General features: G+C 31.2%; 2 protein-coding genes across 9 annotated transcripts in view; one reads left to right on the forward strand and one right to left on the reverse strand.

The window, feature by feature from the left end:
* The window catches only part of LOC129906209 (chymotrypsin-2-like), a 28,487-nt gene extending 25,137 nt beyond the window's left edge, over positions 1-3,350 (forward strand). For both annotated transcript variants that reach the window (XM_055981884.1, XM_055981883.1), the window contains exons 4-5: positions 60-315; positions 1,575-3,350. In XM_055981884.1, coding sequence (XP_055837859.1) covers positions 60-315; positions 1,575-1,947 — 629 coding nt within the window. In that variant the 3' untranslated portion in view covers positions 1,948-3,350. The remainder of the gene's footprint in view (positions 1-59; positions 316-1,574) is intronic.
* Positions 3,351-5,912: 2,562 nt separating this feature from the next.
* On the reverse strand, positions 5,913-24,865 carry LOC129906210 (uncharacterized). Of its 7 annotated transcripts, XM_055981887.1 has the most exons (8): positions 24,724-24,864; positions 24,053-24,170; positions 22,266-22,513; positions 19,030-19,133; positions 15,440-15,556; positions 14,996-15,240; positions 14,681-14,917; positions 5,913-6,124 (listed from the first exon to the last, which is right to left on the reverse strand). In XM_055981887.1, exons 3-8 carry the CDS (start codon positions 22,294-22,296, stop codon positions 5,944-5,946), a joined length of 915 nt encoding a protein of 304 aa, XP_055837862.1. In that variant the 5' UTR covers positions 22,297-22,513; positions 24,053-24,170; positions 24,724-24,864; the 3' UTR covers positions 5,913-5,943. The 7 variants fall into 7 exon arrangements, with proteins under 7 accessions (XP_055837862.1, XP_055837860.1, XP_055837866.1 ...); XM_055981885.1 differs by lacking the exon at positions 24,053-24,170; XM_055981891.1 differs by lacking the exon at positions 22,266-22,513.
* Between the last annotated feature and the right edge of the window lie 1,315 nt (positions 24,866-26,180).

Genomic DNA, 26,180 nt, shown 5'->3' on the forward strand with positions numbered 1-26,180 from the left:
TATAATATCTGCCGTCCGGGTCTTTGATATAATTTAATTGTAAATCTTTTTTTTTTCAGTCCACCGGCGTTATATTGCTACAGCAGCACACTGTACTTTATTTTTGGAGGATCCGCAAAACATACTCATTCAAGCTGGGTTTAATGCAACGGAGAAGACTGTTCAATTTACAAGAATTTATGAAGCTGAAGAATTTATAAATCATCCCAACTACAATTGGTTAACAAGTTACAATGACATAAGTCTTATTAAAACGAAAACTCCTATCGAATGGGCATGGCACATTGGGCCAATATGTCTCCCCATTAACCAAGAGTATGTATTTTTAAATTAAAAAATTGAATGATTGAAAAATTTTGATGTTGACATGTATTATTGCACTTGCACAGATACCAAGCCTCAGTGAAAATATCCTTACAAAACTAAAACAAATAAAAAATTGTTAGGAAAATCATTTAATCCCCTATACATAATCACCTTCTGTTTGCGTTAACACCGCAAGTAAAATTTTTGAGGAAACTTGTTATTTTTAAATCCTTGTGCGTATTTGTTAATTGCAATCCAACATGAAAAATTCCACAAGTTTCAAGAAAAGAAGTAAACACTCCTTTGAAGTCGGACTATAAACTGTAAAAATATGTTTTTCTTATGGTACCTAGTAGGTACTACCTACCCAATAAACAGAAATTGTAAAATTCATCCGACAGGACTTCGTAAACAAAACTGTTCCTAAGAGACTATGGGAACTCAATTTTGTGACAGATACAGTAAGAAAAATACCGTGCACACCTCTTAAAAATATGTTGAAAATTATGAAATTCGCAAAAGAGCATATTGGTAACCTTCTTTTCTTCTGAAACAAGGCTTAGGACTGATAAGTTCTATTGCACTCCACAGATCAAATGCGGTCCACACCATAAAACATTGTTTCAGAAAAAAGGAGGTTTTGCAACAATGCCTTTAGCGAATTTGATAATTTTCAACACGTTTGTTAAGCTGCTTCCACTGCTTTTTTGTGTGAGTCTGTTCCCAAATTCGAAAATTGTGCTATTTTTTGTAGAAGAGAGCGCTCATGGTCATGGCACAGTATAAAATTTCCCCTCCCTGAATTATTTGGTGCCAATTTTTTTTTTTGGCAGAAAAATGAGTTCTGTCAAACGAAAAGTTGACTTAAGTCATATAATTTAAAAAAAGTAAAAATCAAATCGTTGTGATTGTTGAGTTGAATTGGGTTTACTTGTGTTTGCATAAAAAATAGAATATTTGGTATCGAATTAAACGAATAATATGAAAATCTTAAATGTGATTGGCGTTCACTTTGTTCCAAATTCTTTTACATTGTTTCGCAGGTTTATTTTCTTATGAGAGAATTTTCTTCAGAAATTTCACAGTCTTCCTATTTTGGTGCACAAAAAGTGCGAAACAAATACTCTAATCTCATCCCAACTAGCCAATTTTTTTTACGAATGTTTAACAGTTTGATTCATGTTTGATTGAATGTTGGTCAAAATACCTACTTTTGTCACTCAAAAACTGCACTTCTAATAAAATATTTGTAATAACTTTTTTTGCAGATACAATAACTTCGACTTTGAACCAGTTGATATCGTTGGTTGGGGTACCACTTCCTTTGCGGGTTCACTATCAAAGAATTTGCAAACAGCCACTGTATATGTAGTACCTTATAATGACTGTCAAACACAAATACCTTTTGTACAACATTCGGAATTATGTACATATTTACAAGGAAAAGATTCTTGTCAACGGGATTCTGGTGGACCAGTTGTTTCGAAAGGATACACTCGGCAGTATTTACTGGGAATTATAAGTAGAGGTAATGCATGTGGATCTGGTCCGGGAATAAACACTCGTACAACTTCTTACCTTGAATGGATTTATCATGTGATCGAAGGATCCTTGTGTTATAAGCCGTTAAAAAAAAATTGAAAAAAAAATTAAGTTTTTTCGAGAACTTCTAATAAAACATATTCGCCTTTAAAACTTCTTCAATGATTTAATTTTTATAATAATTACGTAGTATGAATACACCACGAACCAAAACTCAAAGGAATAATTGAATCATTGACATACTATTATACATGGACTGCTATTCGTGTGAATATGATTCAACGGATTCACACCGCGATGCTAGCGAATAATGGACTCAGGTATATGCGGAAGACGAATATAAAGACGCCAAATTAATTACTTTTATTTTATTGATGCTTCAAGATTTTAAGAAACTTAAATACTAATACACTGAAGGAAAAAACAACTTAAAATCAACGAAAACCACGTTGATTCAACTATTTTTCGGAATGATTTTGCGTTGAAGACGAAAATTTTAAAATCAAAGTAGAACATCGTTAGTTTAAAGTGGTTAAGTGGTTATAAAACATCTTTAAATCAAAGAAGTTTCAACTTAAAAAAAAAAAGCGTCAATTTATCAAAAAAAAAACAAAAACAAAATGGGCAGCCGCTGGGGATCGAACCTATAACTCTTGGGTTACTAGGCGAATGCTTTACCAACGTGCTATCTCACTGTTGAAAATTAGAGTGATAAAATGCAGCAAAAGCTGAAGTTCGACACAAATAAAAAAATTCGTACGTTGTTTCAATTTTATTTTGAAGAAGTTTCATGTTAATGTTTTCAACATTAAATCAACGTTGAACATTTTACATTTTACGTTGCGTTTTTCCCTCAGTGTATGTATGTACTACGCTTCCACCTACCCTTAATCCGAGATTTAGCTAAGTATATTTAGAATAAATCTCGAGGTTCTTTAAATTATTATTCACGTAAACGCGGAAAACCCATAGAAACCGTAGAATTTTCTATCGGTAGAAATGAGCTGTCAAAATTTGTATGGGAAAAATATTCCGCAAATCATAGAATTTTATCTCACAAATTTGAAGCAGAAACCGTAGAAAACAAATCTGATAAACTTTGGGTGTGTTCAATCACCTATCGGATAGGCTATCTGGGATCCCCGTATCTGGAATATCTTTTTGAACGCGATTTATGTGTTATTATTCAGATAACCACAAATAAAATATATGTTAATATTGAAAAGAAAATGTTATTTTATTTGAGCATATTACATTTTTTTTATTGTTGCATAGTACACTTAGGGGCAAAAAAAAAACGGAATGAAATAAATTATTTATATTGAAAACAAAAATTGCAATGGATAAAATAATGTTTCTTCTAGTCTCATGGTCTCATTTAAAAGCTTGAATTTTTTGCTTTGAATTGTTGGTAGAAACATAAAAATGCATACGATAGTATCGTCGCTATCTGTCAATAAATTGCACTTCAAATGTTAAATTTTCTGGATACTCTGCTTCAATTTCACTCTTTTTTCCTTACTTTACTATTGACGTTATCTGTTAATAAATTGCACTTAATTTTTTTTAATGTTTAATTTTCCAGATAATCTCTGTTTCAATTTCAGTTTGTTGATTTGATCTTTATAAAGTGAACGGGTTTTGAAGTTCCTTGCATTGATTTAAAGCTTTTGCTGCAAGCTTTTTAATGGTGCAATTAACATTCATGTGTGTCAGTTACATCCTGACCAATTAACGTTCTTACAGAACGCAAAAGTTTGATTCCATTTTTTTGCTCTTAAGTGTATTTGCAAAATTAGCTTGACTTGATTTTTTTAATTAAACAAATTTTATAAGTTCAATTTGACGTTTAACAAACACCTGTTTGTTTCCCTTGTTTACGCAATTATTTTCTGCTGGGGTGTTCATTTAAACCTTTTGTGGAATTTTCTATTTTTCTGCAAAGTAGAAAATTATCTTGTTACGTGAATACCCTTATTATTTCCTCAAAAAAAGTTTATGACACAATTTTTTTTTTGTATTTAACAAATTTAATTTAACAAAAAATTTCAAAATGCACTTATCATGTTTTGAAAATAAACGATTCAATTTTAATGCAGAATGAATAAGTTTCATTTTTGAAGCTGTTGGAATTATGTTTATTTCAGAATTGTTAACACCATTTAGTTTTTAACTAAGTATAATTTTAATCAGAAGCATGCTGAACCATTGTTTACCCAAATAAAGCCTTATACGGAGACAAACCTATTGCTGAGTGGGTGGCCGTTTTCAAAGCGCAACTAATTATAGAAGGAAGATGTTAATCCCAATCATTTTGATCTTTACCTTAAAGTCCAGACAAAATAGACATTAAACCCGGAAATAATTCGCATAGAGCTGAAAATTGGTACAGAGCTTTTAAATGCCGATTAAAGTAAAATGTCAAAAGTCCCATGTGTGCATAAAAAGTTATTCAAGCTTTAATGTCGAAAATTTATGTTTTTCATATACCTATAACTTTGAAACGGAAGAAGCTTTCATAAAAAAGTATATGGATGACTTATAGGTTTTGTAATTCCCTAAAAGTAATGTACACTTTTTTTTCTACGAGATATTGTTTAGAAGATATCGTGATTTTAAAATGTGTCAAATGTCGAAAATATCGGTTTTTTGCCTATTTTTCTTAAACGATGAGTCCTATCGAAAAGTTATCTTTAAGAAACTGGTAGATAATATCATTGAATAATTACAAATAGAAGTGACACCGAAGATTACTCATGCGACTATAAGAGTACCGGAAGATAGATGAACTACATGTTTGCGCCTCAACTATCATGTATTTTCGAGTTGAGTCTTAACTAATAATTTTTTTTAAACCTTCATAAAAAAATTAATAATTATTATTATACATTTCAAAGAGCTTATATTGATATAAGTTTTCGTATATTGAAAAGTCATATTAGTCTAGAGAACAAGGACGATGCCTTTTACTCCTACTGGCCTAGGTTCGAATACCGGTAAAAATTGAAATTTTTTTTTTATTTTTGCGGAGATTTTTTTTTGACAAATTGAATTAATTTTTATTCTAGTAATGTAAAAAAAAAAACAATCTCAATTTCCCGTCAGATTCGAACCTAGGCATGTAAACTTACCAGACACTCACCTTATCCTCTGGGCTATCTCCACTTTTTGAAATAGGTAAACTTTTATCTATATGTATAAGCGGTTTAGGATTTGATTTTGGATTGTTGGATTTGCTTTTGATTGTTGGATTTGCTTTTTTAATTCAACGCACGATACTAGCGCCTATAATTTTACAGCGGAAGTTTCCCTGGGTGTCCACTTCTATTTGTAATTATTCAATGATAATATGCTCCTCTATATAACTACGTTTTTTGTTTGCCAATTTCTCAAACATTTTTGGTGATCACCTTACACAGACGGAAAATATTTTGTGTTCACATTTTATAATCACAAATGTGACTATCGCCAATCACCTTATGCGATTCTACCCCAGAATTTCGCTTTGTTATTGTAACTCAAATAAATACAACATAAAGCGCGGCGAATATAGTAAGTAGTATCTTGTAGGTTTAGCCCAGTAATTTTAGGCATTTTTTACCCCAATCTGCGGAAAAATTCCTACTGGGCTCGATTTTGGTATAGACCTTCGTTACGGCGTTGTTATGAAGATGCGAAAAATCGACATTTATATCGCGTCCGCGTTAGAAGTTATAGAGGTCAAAAGGTCACGAAAATCAGTTTTTCGCATATATCTCGTGGCCTGTTGCTCGGAGGTCAATAGGGGTCTATGGAAAATCTGTTCGTCATAAAATTATCTACAAATATTGCCCTATGCATTTTTCGTGACCTTTTGACCTCTATAACTTCTAACGCGGACGCGATATCAATGTCGATTTTTCACATCTTCATAACATTGCCGTAACGAAGGTCTATACCAAAATCGAGCCCAGTAGGAATTTTTCCGCAGATAGAACCTAAAATTACTGGAATAGTTTTATTCATTCCCTTGTTAATTTTAATAACTATGCCTTAAGGTACTAAGGTAAAAAAAATTTGCATACTGGAACGGATTAAATGTGTTTAAATGCGTTTCTAATTGGATATAGAAGCATATGGTGTCATTTTTACTCGACTCATCTGGTATGTCTTTTCAAAGCCAAGCTTTATGTAAAGATTTTGTGATGCAGCATTATGAGGCAGAACTGCAACAAAAGGCACGTTGTTGAATTCGATAACAAGTTTTGTGAGTGCTTTAGCAACTTGAATTCCATATCTGAAAAAAAGAAAGAAACAATTTTTAATTATTTTGATCCTTCCAACATGATAAGAGTATACAGGGTGTCCCAAAAGTTAACGTCGAAACGAAAACGGTAGATAAGGTAGGTGGTGACAGTTATCAGAAAAATAATAAAAAAAATTGCAGCCATATATTTTGTGAGTTATGGGCATTTGAAAAAAAGTCGAAAAAATGGTCACCCTGTGACAGTTTTTCATGTGCCGTGACTACAAATCATAATTTTTTCTTTCAGAACCTTTCCGAATACAAAAACTTAAATAATATGGAAAAATTACCTAATAAAAAAGTCGGATTTCTTTAGAAAATAAATTTTATCTCGGTTATTTATGGAATATTCTCAACAATGTCATACCATTTTGAAAAGAGAATTGAACACACCAACTTTTAAGGTAACTTGCCAAAACATCGTAGTGCATTTTTTACACTATGGTTCATTGAATTAGAGTCATGTAAATTTTTTTAGTATTTAGTTGGGCAAAAAAGTAATATTTGCTTTTAAACTGATGCAGCTGAGTTAAAATTTTTGGATGTATTTAGTAGCAGGGTTATTCAAGGTTCTGCAACAGAAGAAAAAAATGAAAAAAATTAAGATTTGTAGTCACGGCACATGAAAAACTGTCACAGGGTGACCATTTTTTTCGACTTTTTTTCAAATGCCCATAACTCACAAAATATATCTATGGCTGCGATTTTTTTCATTATTTTTCTGATAACTGTCACCACCTACCCTATCTACCGTTTTCGTTTCGACGTTAACTTTTGGGACACCCTGTATAATGCTATAATATCCACATGAAGATGAACAATTTGTCACAGCAGGGTTAAAAAATATTGTGAACAAAAAAACATTGAACTTTTTCAGCCGATTGAAAATAGACACAAGTTTTCTCAAAGAACCTCCAAATCTTTGGCCCGAAAACCCGCATTTTAAAGAAGGCTTTAAAAAAGTGCAATAACTTAAAGTCGTAAATGACATGACAGAAAGAGGAGTCAAATTAATAACCGATTTTAATAACCTTTTAACTAAAGATGAGGAACAAAAACAATATGTACTTCAAGTAGTCAGTGAGTGCCGAAAATTGTATCCTGATGCTTCCAAAACTACTTTGTAAATCTCTTGATTAAATTTTTTTAGTATTTACTTCAATAATTATGTATAAGAAATGTAACACGATGTTATTTTTTTTGTTTTTTAGGCCTATGTGAATTGCGTAAAATAGTTAACATAGTGCAAAATTTTTGACACTATTGAGGTGAATAAAAAAATTTCAGCTGTTAAAAATTTATTGGGCTCTGGCACCTGGTTAAATTTGAGTTAAATTTTTTTTGCAGATGGTTTTGTTTCGTTTTTTTTTTTTTTTATTAAAAAGGAGTTTCATAGCAGAAAAGAAGCAGGGAAAATATTAAACAATAAGCCATACAGCTGAAATTTTTTTGTTCACCTCAATAGTGTCAAAAATTTTACACGGTGTTAACTATTTAACGCAATTCACACACAGCCTTAGAATTCTGTTAAATGTTTCGTTTTTTTAAATAGGTAAAACAGTTTAAAAAAAAAAGTTTCATTTTAAATCGAGTTTGCACTTCAGCTCTTTTTGAGGTAAGTACTGAAAATTTAAATTGATGACAAAATTTTTCTGTTTTAGTAAAACTAAACAAATTTAGCATCTGAATTATGTGTAGCAGCACTACCCTTAATTTAATATATAAAAAGTGAAAATAACCCGATCTCTTTGGGAGCTAGAGCTAATTTTCTTCGAAAAACAGTGAAAAAACAGAGATTTTTGATACTTTGAGTGTCGGCACCATTTAGAGTTATCCAATCGAGCTGAAATGTTGGCTATCTAAAAATCTGCAAAGGCGGAACATTTTATGGGGTTCCCCCGACCAAATTTCGAAAATCGATTTCTTGCGGTCACTCTATTGTACACTTTATAGTACACTTAGGAGCAAAAAAAAACGGAATGAAATAAATTATTTATATTGAAAACAAAAATTGCAATGGAAAAAATAATGTTTCTTCTAGTCTCATGGTCTCATTTAAAAGCTTGAATTTTTTGCTTTGAATTGTTGGTAGAAACATAAAAATGCATACGATAGTATCGTCGCTATCTGTCAATAAATTGCACTTCAAATGTTAAATTTTCTGGATACTCTGCTTCAATTTCACTCTTTTTTCCTTACTTTACTATTGACGTTATATGTTAATAAATTGCACTTAATTTTTTTTAATGTTTAATTTTCCAGATAATCTCTGTTTCAATTTCAGTTTGTTGATTTGATCTTTATAAAGTGAACGGGTTTTTAAGTTCCTAGCATTGATTTAAAGCTTTTGCTGCAAGCTTTTTAATGGTGCAATTAACATTCATGTGTGTCAATTACATCCTGAGCAATTAACTTTCTTCAACATCCTAGGAAGAAGAAATTAACTAAATGTTCTTTGTTTACATGTTTTACATATGATTTTAATTGTTTTTTCTTTTTCTTTTCTTTTCTCATTCTAATTGTCAAATTTAAAGCTTTCTATGATTTAGGCAACGTCATTTTGTGAACGGAAATTTGAGTAAGTTGACTAAATAAGTTTGGATATGATGTTATTGTCAAATTTCGAAATTTAATAAAGACCGCATGGGGCAAACACCGAATTTAACTTTACTTTAATAAATAAATAATATTAATTATAACCGATAACGCACTTTTAACTCGTGTTTCACACAAATAAATTCAATTTTGCTAACGAAATTCTGTAATTAAAAACAATCAGCTGTCATGTTGACAAAAAAACTTTCCTAGATTTTTAGGTAAAATTTTCTTGCCTAATTTTCCAGTTAGCTTTCCAATAAAATTACCCAAATTGGAAGGATTTTTTTTGACAGTTGACCAAGGCCAAGGCCAGAGGCCGAGAAATTACCTAAATATTTAGTCCCTAACGTTTCTGAACCTGCCCAATAAAAATATTTGCTGAAGATGGCATGTAAGGTGCCGAATTCAAAATTGACGTTTGTTTTTAATTTTAATTTTGCATTTTTTATCTGGATTAATAATTGGGAACAAGCGTTGAAAATTAAAGTGAAGTCATTAAGGCGTGTATGGCTAAATATTTATTTTCATATAGTTTGTTGTGAACTTTGACTTCTTAATGATCTCGGTTTAAAGCAAAATTGATACATACAATGCAATTTGCAATGCAATGTATTACAAGAAATAATTATTTTTAAATATGACTGGACAAAAAAAACTGATGGGATCCATGCATTTGTGGCAGCAATGTGAACAAACTTAAGACTATTCATTATACAGTTAAACTGTCTTAAACAATGGATGAATAGTAGTCTTCTCAAAAGTAGAGGTTGTCTGTAAAGACGGTTAACGGACGATGATTTTACGTGATAACGTCGTCAGAAAACAGGTTGTGTGCTTTTGTTTAAAATGAGTCAATTGAAGCGTTTACTTATTTCAAACAATGATAATTTACAAGAAAAAATACCTTTTTTATTTTCTCATTATATTATTTTTTTTTTAAAGCTTACAAAAAAAAAATGCAATTTAAGCAAAGTATTTCTTCTTTAGAATAAAACCATTTTGAAATTTTACGATGCGCAAAAAGTTTAAAAATTATTTATTGAAACAATCATTTTTATCAAAAAAATCAAAAAAAAACATGAATTTTTATCTTCTCACGTCATTAATTCCATTTTTTCCCCTAACAACCTATAACCTATACCATTTGAACTCGATCAAATTTCATTAAAAAAAGCAAAAAAACATCACGCTATGGAATCAATTTATTTGTTTGACAACCTATAAAAAATTTTATACCATGTGAAAGCTTATTATTTCACCTTTCATATGACGTATCAATCTCATTTCAAAGATGCCAAGAGAAGTTAGAATTTTTTAAAGTCAACCATGTCAAATTTCCAGACTGAGATTACGGTACTTCCCACACTGGTGGCTGTTCGGGGGCAACAGATCTCCATTGGTGTTTTGAGGTTTTTCCCAAGTTTCTTGATTTAACATTGTGTAGCTTATTGTTAGTCTACCGTTATGTGTGGTATAGCAAATGAAAGGTAATTGTATCAGAGTGCTCATAAAAGTTTAATAATATCTACTCTTGGTCAATTGTTATAACCTGTAAAATTTTATTTTACCGTTATCTCAAAATTGTGTTTACGAAAATGATTGAAACTTCGCACACATTTAGTCATGGTCATGGTCTGTCCATGACCATATACTTTATCCCTGTATCTATTAAAGAAAAAAAGATAAAAATAAAAATCGATGAAAATCGGTTGAAAACGGTCTAAAAACGTCTTCCGTTATTCAGTCAAAACTCACTAAGTCCAATTTTTTGCACATGGATTCATAAGGCCAAAACCTACATGTTTTATAAGTTTGAGATTTTTTGAACGCTCCAAAAAAAGCTAAAAATCAAAAACTACCCAAATATACCCCTAAAAAACAAGGTGTTTTTCAAAAATTCATATTTCAACTTTAAATCTAGGTGTCCCACAAGGTTCTGTATTGCGCCCAATATTGTTTTTAATTTTTGTTAATTCCCTTTTCGTCCAATTTTAAGGGAAATATTACGGCCTTCGCGGACGATACGGCGTTAACGTACTCCACAAAAAACAGTTTGAATATGTTTATTAATATTAATAATGATTTGGAAATACTTCGTCTTTGGTTTCATTTCCATAAGCTTACTATAAGCCAAAAAACGAAATATATGATATACAAGCTTTCAGCTCCAATTTGTGATGATTTTACGCTAAGATACCATTCTCCCTGTTGTTCGAAATATATTTTACAAACCAAACAGACCCATTCTGACCTATGGCAGCTTAGTCTGGTGGCAAGCTCTAGGGAAATCCACGAACTTGAAAACCCTAACCAAAGTACAAAGAACAGCATGCACTAGTACTACGGGGGTGATGAGGTCCACTCCAACCGCAGGTTTAGAGGCAATCCCTAATCTCACTCCCTTAGATCTATTTGTACAAGAATTAGCAGCAAATAATGCCCTACGACTTAGTCAAACCAACATTTGGAGTACTAGTCAAAGCGGTCATACCACGATCCTCTCTAACTACGTTGATAACAACGTAAGTACAGACTACATGACCCCTTACTTAGACTTCAACAAGTCTTTCAATGTCAGTTTCCCCAACAGGCAAGATTGGGAAAACAGTGTACCTTTCTCAAATGAGTCGACTATTACCATCTTCACTGATGGCTCGAAAATGAACACTGGGGTTTGTGCAGGTTTCTACTCAGAAAACCTCAACCTTCCCAGTTCCTTCAGACTCCTCGATTACAGCAGCGTCTTCCAAGCCGAGATACTGGCAGTGAAAAATGCTGCTACACAAATATCCATGATGGCGATACCACCTGCTGACATCACCTTTTTCATTGATAGCCAAACGGCAGTAAAAGCGATTTCTGCCACCTAAATCAAGTCAAAGCTTGTTTCATGCTGTCGCAAAGAGCTTAGGGTTCTTGGTATCCAGCATAATGCAAGACTCTGCTGGGTTCCCGGCCACAGTGATGTGTTCGGCAACGAAGAAGCGAATGAGCCTGCAAGGGAAGGCTCAGTACGTGATCCCTCTCTCATAGACCATAACATCAGAATCCCACAATGTGAAATGAAACGAAATATCGTCAAACATGTTTTTCAAAAAAACCAATGAAAGATGGAACCTCCTAGATAACTGCGGTCACACCAGGAAACTTTGGCCGAATTACGACGAGAAAAAATCTAATAAGATCTTACTACTCAATAAACCTTCCTTAAGATCCCTTTTAGGTATCTTAACGGGACATAACCTACTGGGCTACAATAAAAAGAAAATAGGGCTTAGCACAGATGACCTATGTAGAGGCTGCGGCAATGAGGACGAACAGGAAGACACCACTCACTTCCTCTGTCGCTGTCCAGCTCTCTGCCGCACTAGAAAAACATTTTTAGGGAACTACTTCTTTAATGAATTAGAAGAACAATCAGAACTGTCAGGCAACAGCCTACTGAACTATGTCAAGTCTACCAAATGGCTCGACAAACCACACTTTGTCACTTCTTCAGGGTATCAGAAGGGATCTACATTGATCTAAGTGTGACGGTAACAACATCAACTGTCAGCCCATTTTACCTTTTACCTTTACCTACAAACCTCTTGTCAACACAATCTTCACCCAAATACATTTATTTCTAGCGGAAGTTGTTATAAGGATTGTTTTGATATTGAACGTGTTGACAATTTTAAGTACCTTAGAGTCATATTGGTTGCTAGGTTAAGCTGGAATGATCACATAAAAAATCTATCTCAATATTTTAATATGGTATTGAGGAATAAACAGGGTGTCCCAAAAGTTAACGCCGAAACGAAAACGGTAGATAGGGTAGGTGGTGACAGTTATCAGAAAAATAATTAAAAAAATCGCAGCCATATATTTTGTGAGTTATTGGTATTTGAAAAAAAAGTTGAAAGAATGGTCACCCTGTGACGGTTTTTCATGTGCTGTGACTACAAATCTTAATTTTACTCATTTTTTTTTTTGTTACGGTACCTTGAATAACCGTGCTACCAAATGTATTCAAAAATTTTAACTCAGCTGCATCAGTTTTAAAGCAAATATTACTTTTTTGCCCAACTAAGTACTAAAAAATTTTACATGACTCTAATTCAATGAACCGTAGTGTAAAAAAAATGCACTACGATGTTTCGGTGAGTTAACTTAAAAGTTGGTGTGTTCAATTCTCTTTTCAAAATGGTGTCATTGTAGAGAATATTCCATAAATAACCGAGATAAAATTTATTTTCTTAAGAAATCCGACTTTTTTATTAGGTATTTTTTCCATATTATTTAAGTTTTGTACCCTTTCAGAACCTTTCAGAATATAAAAACTTAAATAATATGGAAAAATTATTTATGTTTATGTAAAATTGTTTAGTACTTAGTTGGGCAAAAAAGTAATATTTGCTGCGATTTTTTAAATTATTTTTCTGACACCACCTACCCTATCTATCGTTTTCGTTTCGACGTTAACTTTTGGGACACCCTGTTTATCACCTCAGCCTCTATTGTAGCCAATCTCTTTTAAAACTTGTTTATAATGGTCTATTTAAATCAAAACTACAATATGGATGAGTCTGTTGAGGTGGCACTCACCGCAGTGAAATTGATCTTTTGTTTATTAAACAAAAACACGCCATTCGTATTTTATGTAGAGTAAAAAGTAGAACTCCAAGCTTTATTCTGTTCAAAACGCTAGGGATTTACCTATAAAGCATTTATACCTTTATAAAGTCTCAAAAACATTTTTCGAAAAGTCTGGATGTTCTGTTTCCAGGCAATGCAACCTTTATAATTTACGTGTGAACAACCCTAATGTTGTACCTATTCCTTATATCAAAAAAACGCACTTTTCTCCGTTCTATAAAGTCACTGCAGCCCGATTTTTCAATAAATCTACTAGATAATATTAGATGGGAAAGAGTGAAATCGGTGTTTTTGAAAAATATTAAATATTTCCTATTTACTTTAAATCATAATGATATTACATTTCTTAATATAGTAGTTTGATATTTTTTAATTTTTTAATAAATAAATATTTTTTTTCTATCTTCGATATTTTTGGATTAAACATAAATTACCTACATAAAAAATTTACACATTCAAATATAAAAAAAAAAAAGATTTTATATCTTAAAAAATTATTATACAAAATTACAATAAATGATCCCCATCAATTTATCATAAATTTATCAAATTTGATGGTACATTCAACTCTTGTCGTTCGACAGCTGAAAGTTCTTAACTATTTCATATAAATAAATTTACGCTATTTTTTATATTGTTATTATTTTAATCTTGTTAATCAATGTTAGCACTAAGTTTTTATATGAAGTAAAGAACATATGAAATGAAAATTAAATTAATTTCTTAAATTAGTAGGCTGCTTTTGCATTTCGGTCCTAATAACTTCCCTATAACTCTAGATGCGATAAAAACTATAACAATTCTGAAATTCCCTTTAGAAGCGCTTATTTTTAAAAAAGTTGGCCACCTAGGTTCCTTTCCTACAGATGTTTTTTATACCACAGGTGTTTAAAATTTTTCATAAAATAATTTTTTTTTTACATTTTGCATTGAAAGACAAATTTCAAGTTATTTTTTTAAGAAAAGGTGCAGCAGTTATGATAACTTCTTTTGGAAACTGTCTAATAGGTAGACAGTAGATATACGCAAAAAGAAGGGGCGTGTTCTCTAATGATTTCTGCAGGAGTTGCATGAATGAAGAAGAAGAGGATACTGTTCAACATCTTCTGTGCACCTGCCCAGCTCTATTAGGTATCACAATGGACCATAAAGGGTCTAAACTAATTTATTCGCTTAAATATAAAATAAGCGTCGGTATCATTTAACCCTTTTTCAGTTTTTTTTTTTTTTTTTTTTCAAAAACCTTTAAAAAAATCTAATGGAATTTTAACTTTCCCAAACCTTAAATTCAAAACAAACAAACTTTCTTACCCCTTCCGCCTGTACTTTGGAAGTGTCTGCATTGAAAACATTGCTCCATAGTATGATGAAAGCATCCAAGAAGCAAGTTCATTTGTATCCTTGTTGAAAACTCCCAATGCGGGCAATTTCCCTACTAGCGTTTCGAACAACTGCACACACTCTATTTCCTTTGCCGGATAGTGGTCATGCACAAGTTTTACATCGTTTACAGTTAGGGGACGTATTTCGGCCTCTTCATCTAGAAAACTATAATATGTATTTAAAAAAATGGCCAATACATTTTTTTATATAAACAAGAAATTATTCGGTACATATCTATCTTACTCTTTCACTTGCAAATCAGCATTCTGTGAATTATTCAAAATTAAAATATCACAAATAAGTTGCTCCATTGTACCAAACTTCTCGTAAAAATCTGTTAGCCGATCGACAATAGCTGAATGAGTGAAATGTAGGTATATTGGCATTTTCCAATTTATCAGGATGTCTTCAGTTTCTATTAGATTCACACATTCCAAATGACTCAGTGGACAAAAAATTGAAAAGCTTTGGTAAATATTACCGCCGGGCTAAAAAAGAGCAAACAATTAAGACAAAAGCATTGGCGCAAAATTTTAAACGATTTAGTAAATTGATAAAGCCATTTAGTAAGTTGCTAAGTTAAAAAACCGTATGCTTTTTGGCTTAGTACTTAATTACTAAAATGGCTTTAGCAATTTACTTAATCGTTTAACATTTTGCGCCATTATTTTTAATGATTTATTTTACCGTGAGGGTACAACCTGGAAACTGAATAAGTACTGGTTTTTGAGGCCATTCTTTAGAAACGTAAAAGTGAAAATCCCATATCCGATTCTTTATATATATATTTATGGTCTGATGCAGCTAAAAAAAAGGTAAGTAACTTTTTATAATTTGTAGCCCTGTTCCATTGGAGGTGGTAGTCTACTAATAGTAGATGTTTTGGTTAATCTAGTACTATCTACTCATGCTCTTCCTCCCGAGTAGATACGATTTGTATTGAATTCGTTGAAAGTACGTTCCATTGAAAATCGCTAGTAAACTACTAGTAGTACATTGCCACCTCCCAAAGAAACAGGACTTTTGTGACAACATACATAGACATAATACAATAATAATGTCAACACTAAAAAAAAGGTGTGCACACATTTACACACGATACTAATAATTAAAATTAGTGCTAAGGTTAAAAGAAAAGCTTAAGATTTTAGTTAATCCGCACACCAATAATGTATTTAATCTCCAGTTTAATTGTTAGCAACACATTAAAATTTAAATATTTAAAGTCGAGCACTAAAAAAAAGTAACTTTGTTGATGAAAATAACCAAAATGATGGTCCAATAACCAAAATGATGGTTTATTTTTGATAAATTATTTATCCCAACCGAATATTCTTGTGAAAAATAATAAACAAAAAATAGAAAAAAAAAACAATAAAAAAAACTAGCTCAACTACACCCTGACTTGAACCTAGGCCGGTGGAGTAAAAGACAATCTCCTTGTCCCCTAGGCTAATTCGAAGGATATAAATAAGATAATATTTTTTCTCAAAAACATAAAACTGGAGACTAAGTTAGTGAAAAGGTTAAATTGTTTATCAGTAGCATTTTGTAAAAACTCAGCATTTTGTTCTAACCTTCTGGTTAGCTAATAGTCGACATTAGCATTTGATTTATTAGTAAGGCCCAATTGATGTAGAAGTTGGGGAAATGACGAAAAAATGGAACTTTTGAAATTTGACAGCTTATAAATTCTAGGTGGTTTAACCGAATCACATGTTTTATACATTTTTGAAAAGGTATAATTATCTTCTATCAGAAACTATAAATCAAAAATGAGTATAAATTTGACGAAGCTGGAATTTTTCCAATGAGTGAAGGTCCAAAAAAACGTTTTTTGCCCCTAACTCCAGATTTTGGGGGTGTTAGGGACTTTTTAAATACCGTTTCGTTATCAGTGCGACTAGGTCTAGGTGGTTTAACCGAATCACACGTTTTATATATTTTTGAAAAGGTATAGTTATCTTTTATCAGAAACTATAAAAAGATCAAAAATGGGTAAAAATTTGACGAAGCTTGAATTTTTTCAATGGGTGAAGTTCCAAAAAACCGTTTTTCGCCCCTAACTCCAGATTTTGAGGGTGTTAGAGACTTTTTAAATACCGTTACGTAATCACTGCGACTGGGTCTCCGCCCTCGTATATTTTGAAACCTTATTTTTGTAACACAGTGTAATTTTTAAAACTTTGAATTTTAAAACTAGGTAATGATATCTACAATAAAATTAAAATTTTTTTTATGAGTCAAAAATGATCTAAGATCGTTTGAATACTATAATTGAATTATGTATGCTGATTGCTGAGTCTACACTACACCAAAAAATAAAATAATAAGTTTAGGAAAAAAAGGAAAAATGCATAGGAAATTAACCTACTCAAAAGATCTCCTGAGAACCCAGAAAAAAAACTTTAGGTATATACAAAAATTCAGCTAAATTTAATCTGGAATGAGTCTGCCCCTCCCTGATCAAAATCCTGCGTACGCCCTTGGAGTTCACCATCGATGTAAAAAAATTGTAGTTTTTATGAGTAATAGAAAAAAATCATGAAGTCATTATTATTTTTTTTTTTTTATTCATTCAAATCTAGCCAAAAGTAAATAGATATAAGCATCAAAAACAGCCACACCAAAGCCAACAGCATCAATGAAGAAACCGACACATTAATTGGTATGAAATTGAAGCCATTGCAATGCAGCTGAACGAATTCCAACATAGTTCGATACGGACTGAAAAATTCATCGGAACAAGGAAAGAATTGGAATCGATCGAACTTAAGAGGCTGGAGAACAAAACTATGAAGAATGCCAATTCCAAATTAATGGAAACTTGGAATTCAATTTCCAATACATAAAGAAGTTACCATTCGCCACCCCTGGTGTAAGTCGTATTTAGAATATTAACGTTGGTATTCTAGAGATCGTTTTACTTTTTAAAACTTTATTACTCGACACAGTGCTGATACGAATTTTGTATAGTATTTGGCATTATTCTATAATTATTTTCATTGAGATCTTAGACTACTTGTTTCAGATATCAAAAGAGATATCAAACATACAATATGTATATTGTATAATAGTATACATTGTATTCAAATACCTATAAACATAAAGATATACAAAACTGAGATAAAGTTGAAAGGGAGGCTCGAGACTTTATCAGTTTCGTCTTTTTCATTCGAAATCATTAGACAAACGTCATATTCAGGGGAAGGATTCTTATGTAAATACATATTTTTTTTTCCGCTTTAAAATGGCATTTATTTGCTAGTCCATATTTTTGCATATTTTGCTATGAATGTATATAAATGCATATTTCGGTTTTTAGTGCATATTTTCGTAATAAACGCATATTTTTGCGACATACATATTTAAAAAAAAAGGAACAATTTAATTTTTGTTTAAGTTTTTTTTTTTAATTTGTTTCAATTTGTGCGAATCAGATGCAGTTTCTATAGGAAAAACTAAAGAAGTATTGAACAAAGCAGTGCTAAAAATCAATTAATATTTCTAAATTCTATAACTATGGCTTTTTCAATGAACTCTTAACTAAGCTTCAGGGTTGGAATTCATTAAAAACCAAAATAGATTAAATTGAAGCTGCTTTAAAAAAAAAGTGCAGTTGAGAGTTCAATTGGAAAAGCCATTTAAAAAAAAAAACTGAAAATGTTTTAAATAAAAGTGAAAATTACTTCGAACTTAAAAATATTTCAAACATCTTGTCGAATCCCGAACATGACGTTGTTTTAGAAACTTATGGAGTAGTGAAACACTTGCTTTTAAAAATGCTCCAATAACATCATCCGAAGTTGAACGGTCTTTTTCTATGTTTAAAAGTTTTTTAGGCCAAATAGGCAAAATTTAACATTTGAAAATTTCAAAAAATATTTTATGGTGTATGCCAAGAAAAATTACACTATTGATCCGAGTTTGTAGATATCTGTATCTATGTACTTAACTTAAATTTAATGTTTGTTTTTTTTTTTTAATATTTAATTTTAATAAAAGACTGAATTCTGTTAATTTTTCTTTGGTTTTAATTATATTTTCATACTTTTTATAGCGCATATTTTTAGCGCATATTTTAAGGTTTAGTATATTTTATGCACATATTTTGTGTTTTTAAGTGCATAAAAATCCTTGCCCTGGTCATAATGTTTTCGTCGTTTGTCGTTCTACAGGAGTAGCAGTATTGTACAAACTAATCTTACGTAGATTTAGATATGCAACGGTCGAACGGCCGAACCGCCTATACTTTGGAAAATGAGATTCATAAATACCTTAAGCGATTCTGGTAAATAACCATCCAAAAGTTTCAAAATGTCCGTTAATTCAAATTCTGGAACCAATCGAAAATGTCTTCCTTCTTGAATCAAATCCATTTCTAAAATGAAAACAAAATATCTTATTACTGGTAGTAAGATAAGATGCACCATCAGGGCGCGAAAGCATGCTTATATTTTTTGATGAAAATTGGTTTTAGAAGTGAAAACTATTCTTTTAAATAAATTCTTCTCATATTTAAACATATACAAAAATGTATCCGGAAACAATAAAAATTATGCTTCAGATCAACTTTACACAGTTTATCCAATATGCCATTGGTCATTTGAAGCCAAGGCAGCTTTTTTTTTTTAAGTTTTCAATTTAATTTTATTTTAGTATCGTTTCACTTGATAAAAATAAGAAATAAAAATCACTTGAAGCTTGAACTTTTTTTTGAATAATTTTTTTGAAAATTGTTTATTTTGTTGTTTCTTTTTTTCTTTTGTAAAGGTTTGTTTGACTTCTTTATCTGTCAATTTTACACGTGTTCAAATAAAAATTTGCCTACGTTACGTGTCCCATTTTTTTTCTTTAACTAAACGAGCGCTCTAACTAGAATACGCTTTATCGTTTAAACGAGCGCTGACTGAAAATTTGCGCTTTTGACATTTTGGATTTGTTTAACTTTTATTGTTAGCAAACACACATCATAGACTTGGCCAATATGCACACAAAATTTTAAAATGTAGGGGAGAGGTGCGGACCGTGAGACACACTTTTTTTAAATTAGTATATCTTAGAATGTTTTCAAGATAGCTTAACGAAACTTTGAAGTCAGTTTAAGACATATTTTATCTTAATGTTGCAAAAAAACTTGTAGTTAAAGAATTAATGAGAGCATCACATTGAACTAAAATGTAGAAAAAGTCAAAACTTCTCACTTTCACTGTTTGCAAGGGGTGCGATCAGTGAGACAGTCTTAGGTGAAACAAAATAAGGTGCCGTGAAATAACGCCGAGCGAAATAACGCCGAATTCCAAAATTCGGCCTTATTTCACTTTACAAAAGCGAAATAACGCCGAATTTCAACATTCGGCCTTATTGCACTTTGTCAAAGTAAAATAACGCCGAGTCCCAACTGAGAAATAAGGCCGAATGTTAGAAAAGTCAGCATAAGAGCAGACGCAAGTTAACCGGTATGTTACCCTTTTTCTTATTTTCAAAGGCATATAAGTCCCAAATTTATTTGGGCACAATGGCTCCCATACCAATTTGGGACTTATGTCCATCCCATCGAGGTATAGGTTCCAAAAAAGTTTTGGCTCTTATTTCTTATATGCCTCTTAATTATTCATTAACCTAGATAAGTTTCAAGATGTGATAAAAATGTGGCGCAGGGACATAAGACCCAAGGACATAACGCCCACTCTTTATTTTTGGGAGTTATGTTCCACTTGAGTGGGACGACATTTAATTTAAGAATTATATCCCACTTGAGTGAGACATTAGCCCAACATATTTTTTATTTAACTGGGACATAAGCCCCACACTTTTCGAAATATAAAATAATAATGTAGAATAACTTTTGTTCTATTTTATTCGCGTTTTGTTTCAGATTCTTTAAATGAAAAAGAAACTTTGAATACAACCAACCTCGCATGATAAGCGCGGGTCATTTTGAAAATTATCTCGCAAATAGGGCGGTCATCACAATACAAAGATAAGAAACGAATAAATCCCACCTGTTTTAATTGGTGGAAGGCAAAGCGGGAAAAAATTTGCTTACATGAGAATATATTTGATTTTCGGAACCCAAACGCGAAGCGGAAAAAAATTTTGCCCACGGGAGAATCAATTTTGAGGTGTGAAAATAAAAATTCGCGCGAATTTTTATTTTCACACCTCAAAATTGATTCTCCCGTGGGCAAAATTTTTTTCCGCTTCGCGTTTGGGTTCCGAAAATTAAATATATTCTCATGTAAGCAAATTTTTTTCCGCTTCGCGTTTGCTAAGTTATAACACAAACAGGACTTAGGCGTATAAATAGTGAAGTATGTTTGTAGGCTGGGGACATGCTGTCCTGCTTTGGATACACTATTGGATAGGCGTATGTGCCAATAGGGTGGGACATAAGTGCAAAATCGAATTTTGTAACTATCCCAAATCCAGTTGGGAAATAATTTTATAATTTGTGAATTCTTCGTTAGTGAGACATAACGTCCATCTTTTATTTGTGGGTCTTATGTCCAACCTGAGTTTGACAATTAATTTGGAACTTATGTCTCACTCAATTGGGACTTAAGTCCACAAATATTAAGTGGCTGTTATGTCCATGGGCCTTATGTCCCTTTGCCAAGAATATGGCATTTCAATACCAAACTGACTACAGGTGGTTACATTGCAATTTTTCCTAAGCTCCACTTAGCAGGATTTGCCTCACCGAAAAAGTGAAATAATGCCGAATCGGCGTTATTTCACTTTGTCATTGTGAAATAAGCCCGAATGTTGAAATTCGGCCTTATTTCGCTTTTGAAAGTGAAATAACGCCGAATTTTGGAATTCGGCGTTATTTCGCTCGGCGTTATTTCACGGCACCCAAAATAACGAAACCGTCAAATAATTAGGTAATTGACAAGTATATAATTAATTAATTTATGTTACTTTAAACCATTTTTTCAAAAAAAAAATAACAAATAGCAAAAAAAAACGAAAGAAAAAAAGCTACGAAATCATATTGAAGTCATGCTAAAATAATATATTTTTTTTAAATCTATGTCTCAGTGTTTGCTTTTCAAAAATCTTTCTCACTGTTAACTTTTTGTCATTTTTCGGAAAGATATAAAATTACAAAAAAACGAGAAGGAATTCTAATTACATGATATTTTTTTATGAACACTAACCAGATTTTTTTGTGTTATACACTCTTTTTATAACACTCCAAAAACTACTCTCACCTGATTTTGTGTGCTATTTTACGGTGTAGGAAAATGGACATAGCTTTAATTTAGTCGGGACAAAATTAAAAGACGCAGACGGGGAAAAAAACGTTTTGACCCAAACTAGTGTTACTGTGGTTATTTTCAGAAACGAGAAAAATGGATTGTCTCACTGTTTGCACTGTCTCACTGTTCGCACCTTTCCCCTACCTACTTAATTATTGGCTATTCCTCTTCGTTTAGCCTGGATGGGCAGTTTAAAAAAAAAATTTACTTCATTTGGAAAACAAAATATTAGAAATCAACGGTTATACCTACTATACCTTTTTGTAAAGCCAAAAACATAGACTATTTTTGTTGTTCAATTTTCATTAAAAAATGGCGGTTTTATTGACTTAAGGCCCATACAGCAAGAATCCATGGGCGGCGGGCAGGTACGTTTTCAGGTGTAATTAGGGCTGGCAGACCTCCCGATATCGGCGGGACAGTCCCGACATTTGGACCCTGTTCCGATTTACAAACTATCCCGATTTTATCCCGACATTCCGATTTCGTTGAAAAACTTTGGGAAAAAAATAAAAGTGAGTGTTATATGAATGAATATGTCCTTATACATAATGTCCTTACTAGGAACATTTGCAGCATGTTAAGTGTTGCATTTCGTTTTTTTTTTTAATATACATATTCACACCTTTTTTTATTATAAACACGCATAAAGTAAAGTTATTGGTCCAATATTTTTTTGACTATCTGTGTGTGTTAAAATTTTAAGCATAAAAAGCTTTAACCCCTTGTAGCCCCATGTGACATTTCTGTAACAAACCGAAAAAGATCGCCCAAAAGCTGTAAAAAACATATTTTTATTCTTTTAAAGCTTCTTACATAACCTTTAAGAATTGCTTTATCGAAATAATGCGCCATATTTCTAATAAATAGCACCAATAGTTTTTAATTGGCAGTTAATGTTGAAAGTTCGCCTTTTTTGGAAAACAAGCAAATTTATGTTAAAACTACGAAATTCAGAAAAAATATTTTTCGTGCATAAACTAACGGGGTTTTATTTTTGGATTTTAGGAATGCGCCTAAAAAAAAAATTAGATAGCTTTTTGTTTGAATTTATGCAATTACATATGTATATACAAAAATAAATTATTTAAACTTTTTTTTTTACTGCGTAAATTTCGAAATAACTAAGCAAATAATGAATTTATTGAGTTTTTAAAAAATACGTGTTTTATTATAGCTAAAGCCATTTCGATTGACATTATTAATTTTAAAATTTACGATGTTGGCAAATCGCATAAAATGTTTAAAACTTCTTTATTTTTAAAGGCGACGTTAAATTTAATGGAAATTTGGGATTGTTACTTACATTTATTAAAAGATACATCACTTGACATTTTTTTTTATTATTTTTTATGGATAAGGCCCAATGTCTTCACTATCCATTAAGTTTAAAGACGCCATTACAGATTTAAAATTTGTCAAATTGCATACGAATTTTAAAACTTCCCATGTTATATGGTGACTTTGACTTTAATGGAGAGTGGATAAATTGGGACTAAGTTTAGTTTTCAAAAAATGAAATTTTTAACAATTCATATTTTTGCGTGAAATCCAAAATCAAACACGTGATTCTTTTCATTTGTTTTTAATAATTTTCGATTTCAATAATTTTTTGGTGTCCCGATTTGTCTCGACTATTAAGACCTATTGTCCCGACATTAATAAAATTTTATCTGGCAGCCCTAGGTGTTATCAATGAAAAAAGTTGATCAATTCAGGGTTAATCCAATACTTTTTTTTATCTTAATTTATCTAAGTCTAAATGTTTAAAAAATAATAGACGAATGATAAATGTTTCACAAATAAATTTACCAACAAGACCAGCCAAGAAAAACAAAAAATAAAGATGTTTCTTAGAATATAATTAATTTCTCGAAAATGTCAAGATATTTCTGGATCCGGTTTTTTGTTTTTGTTTATATATAAATAAAAGCATCGAATTTTTAAAACTAAATTAGTACTTAATTACATAAAATTTAAAAAAAAATTAGTTTGACTTTTTTTTTCAAATTGAGTCAATTTTTTTTTAAATTACCCCTACGAGCTAAACGAAGGGGAATAGACCCCCCCTCCCATAGGATTTTTTTCTTGTCTCGACGCAAACTACACGCTCTAGCTTTTTGTCACAGTCCTCCTGAATCACGCTTGATCGGCTTGAAAAAAACAAATGAGTTTTATGGATTATTTTTAGTGTTAAAAATATATTTTAAGTGAAAGTTACAATTTTTAGATCGATTAAGGCATTTACAAATAATTCTAAATCGTGCCATCTATTTAATCCACTCCACCAGTCTCGATTTAAAAAATATTGTTACGATAAATTAGGTACAAGGCTGAGTATTTATTTGGGAGTTTAGTTCGAAAAAACTTGTTAAGTCTTGAAAAATAGTAACTTGCCTTGAAGTTTTACTTGCAACAAATTACAAATCCCATTTATTATCTACTCTTTTTCCTTAAAATACAAAATTATATACCTACCACTTTTCATGGAATGCCTCTTAGACTTATTGGAGACGATGTTTATGTATTATGTATGTGATTCTTTTCTTGAGTAATTTATTGATAAGAACAAAATTTATTACTTTTTTCGTTTTCAGGGTTAGAAAAATACAATTAGTTATAATATGCTCTCCATAATTCATAGTTTAATTTGGCGCTTACGATAATTTGGTGGAAAGGGCTTGATATATTTTTAATTGGTCTAACCTTGTAAAATTGTTAGATATCATACACCGATAAGTAAGTTTATTCAAGCATTAACAAGCGATAAGAAAAAAGTTAACGCATAAGAAACAGACACAAACATGTCTTGTCTCGATGAACTGTAGAGGCAAACTATTTTCAATTAGAATTAATAAACTGTTACTTTGCTCACTCACTAACGATTCGTATTTCGTAGGTATACCTATATACACATGCATGATAATGACAACAATGCCTAAATACAAGACATTCAACCTTCAAACATCATTAATGAAAATGATAGGTACATAAGTCTAGTTTCATTATAGCACTAAAATTGAAATACAAAGCTGACATTTATTTGTGTTTGACTAATAACCACGACAAAGATTTTTATGCACTTAAAAACCCAAAATATGTGCATAAAATATGCACCTGAAATCTGAAAATATGCATTAAAAAACCACATTAAGATCAAAAAAATTAACTGAATTAAAATTTAAACAAAATAACAATATAAATAAAACATATAAAATGTTCTAGAAAAAAACACATTTGCTTCTAAAACCGAACTGGTGTTCAGATATAACACCTTTTTCTTCTTTTATTGGCTGAAGACGCTGTAGAAATATTCTCTCAAAAATCTTCGACACTACAGAATGCAGGGAAATGGGTCTGTATGATTTCTTTTCGTGTGATGGTTTGCCAGGTTTCAAGACCATTATTACTTCTGCGACTTTCCATTGATTTGGAATATATTCTAGCCTTAAAGTGGCATTTATTACACTGAACCAAAAAGGTACATAAAATTAATGAATTTGTACATTAAATTAATGTAAAAATTCATGGCAAATGAGCCAATGTAAAAATTCATTAAATTTAAGAATCTTTTTAAGAACAAATTCATGAATGAATATTTCTTAAAAATTAAGAATAAGTTCTTAAATTTTAAGAATTCTGTTCATAAACGAATTCGAAAAGTTTTGAACATGTTTAAGAAAAGTTTCTTAGGTTTTAAGAAAAGTTTCTTAGATTTTAAGAAAAGTTTCTTAGATTTTAAGAAGAGTTTCTTAGATTTTAAGAAAAGTTTCTTACATTTTAAGATTATTTCTTAAATTTTATGATTTTTTTCGTAAATTTCGTTAAAATTTAAATGAAATGTTGCTTAAATTTTATGAAACAAATCATAAAAACTATGTATGAATTTTTCTTAAAGTTTTATGATTGTTTTCATAAAATGTAATACACTTTTCATTAAAATGTATGCATTTATTTATATAGATGCATATAATATACATTACCATTCCAAGCATTTAATTTGTTCCTGAAAAAAATTGTATTCCAATCAAACAAACAGCCAAAGAAAACAACCCAAAATCTGAAACAAACAAATGAAATAATTTTTAAAAATAAAAGAAATGATTGAGTTTAAACGTAATAAAAATGTTTTATTGGTCACTGTCACTGTACATTAATTTTTA

The sequence above is a fragment of the Episyrphus balteatus genome, chromosome 1 (genome assembly GCF_945859705.1).
Source record: "Episyrphus balteatus chromosome 1, idEpiBalt1.1, whole genome shotgun sequence".
Classification (NCBI taxonomy): Eukaryota; Metazoa; Arthropoda; class Insecta; order Diptera; family Syrphidae; genus Episyrphus; species Episyrphus balteatus.

Bases quoted from the DNA above. Each gene is read 5' to 3' on its own strand.
- LOC129906210 (XM_055981885.1), bottom strand. From the start codon at position 22,296: ATGTTTTTGGCTTTACAAAAAGGTATAGTAG. The intron at 15,557-19,029 runs GTATTTATGAAT...CCTTTTTTTTAG, and splicing joins ATTTACCAGAATCGCTTAAG to CTGCATCAGACCATAAATAT. The intron at 14,918-14,995 runs GTAAGATAGATA...TACATATTATAG, and splicing joins GCTGATTTGCAAGTGAAAGA to TTTTCTAGATGAAGAGGCCG.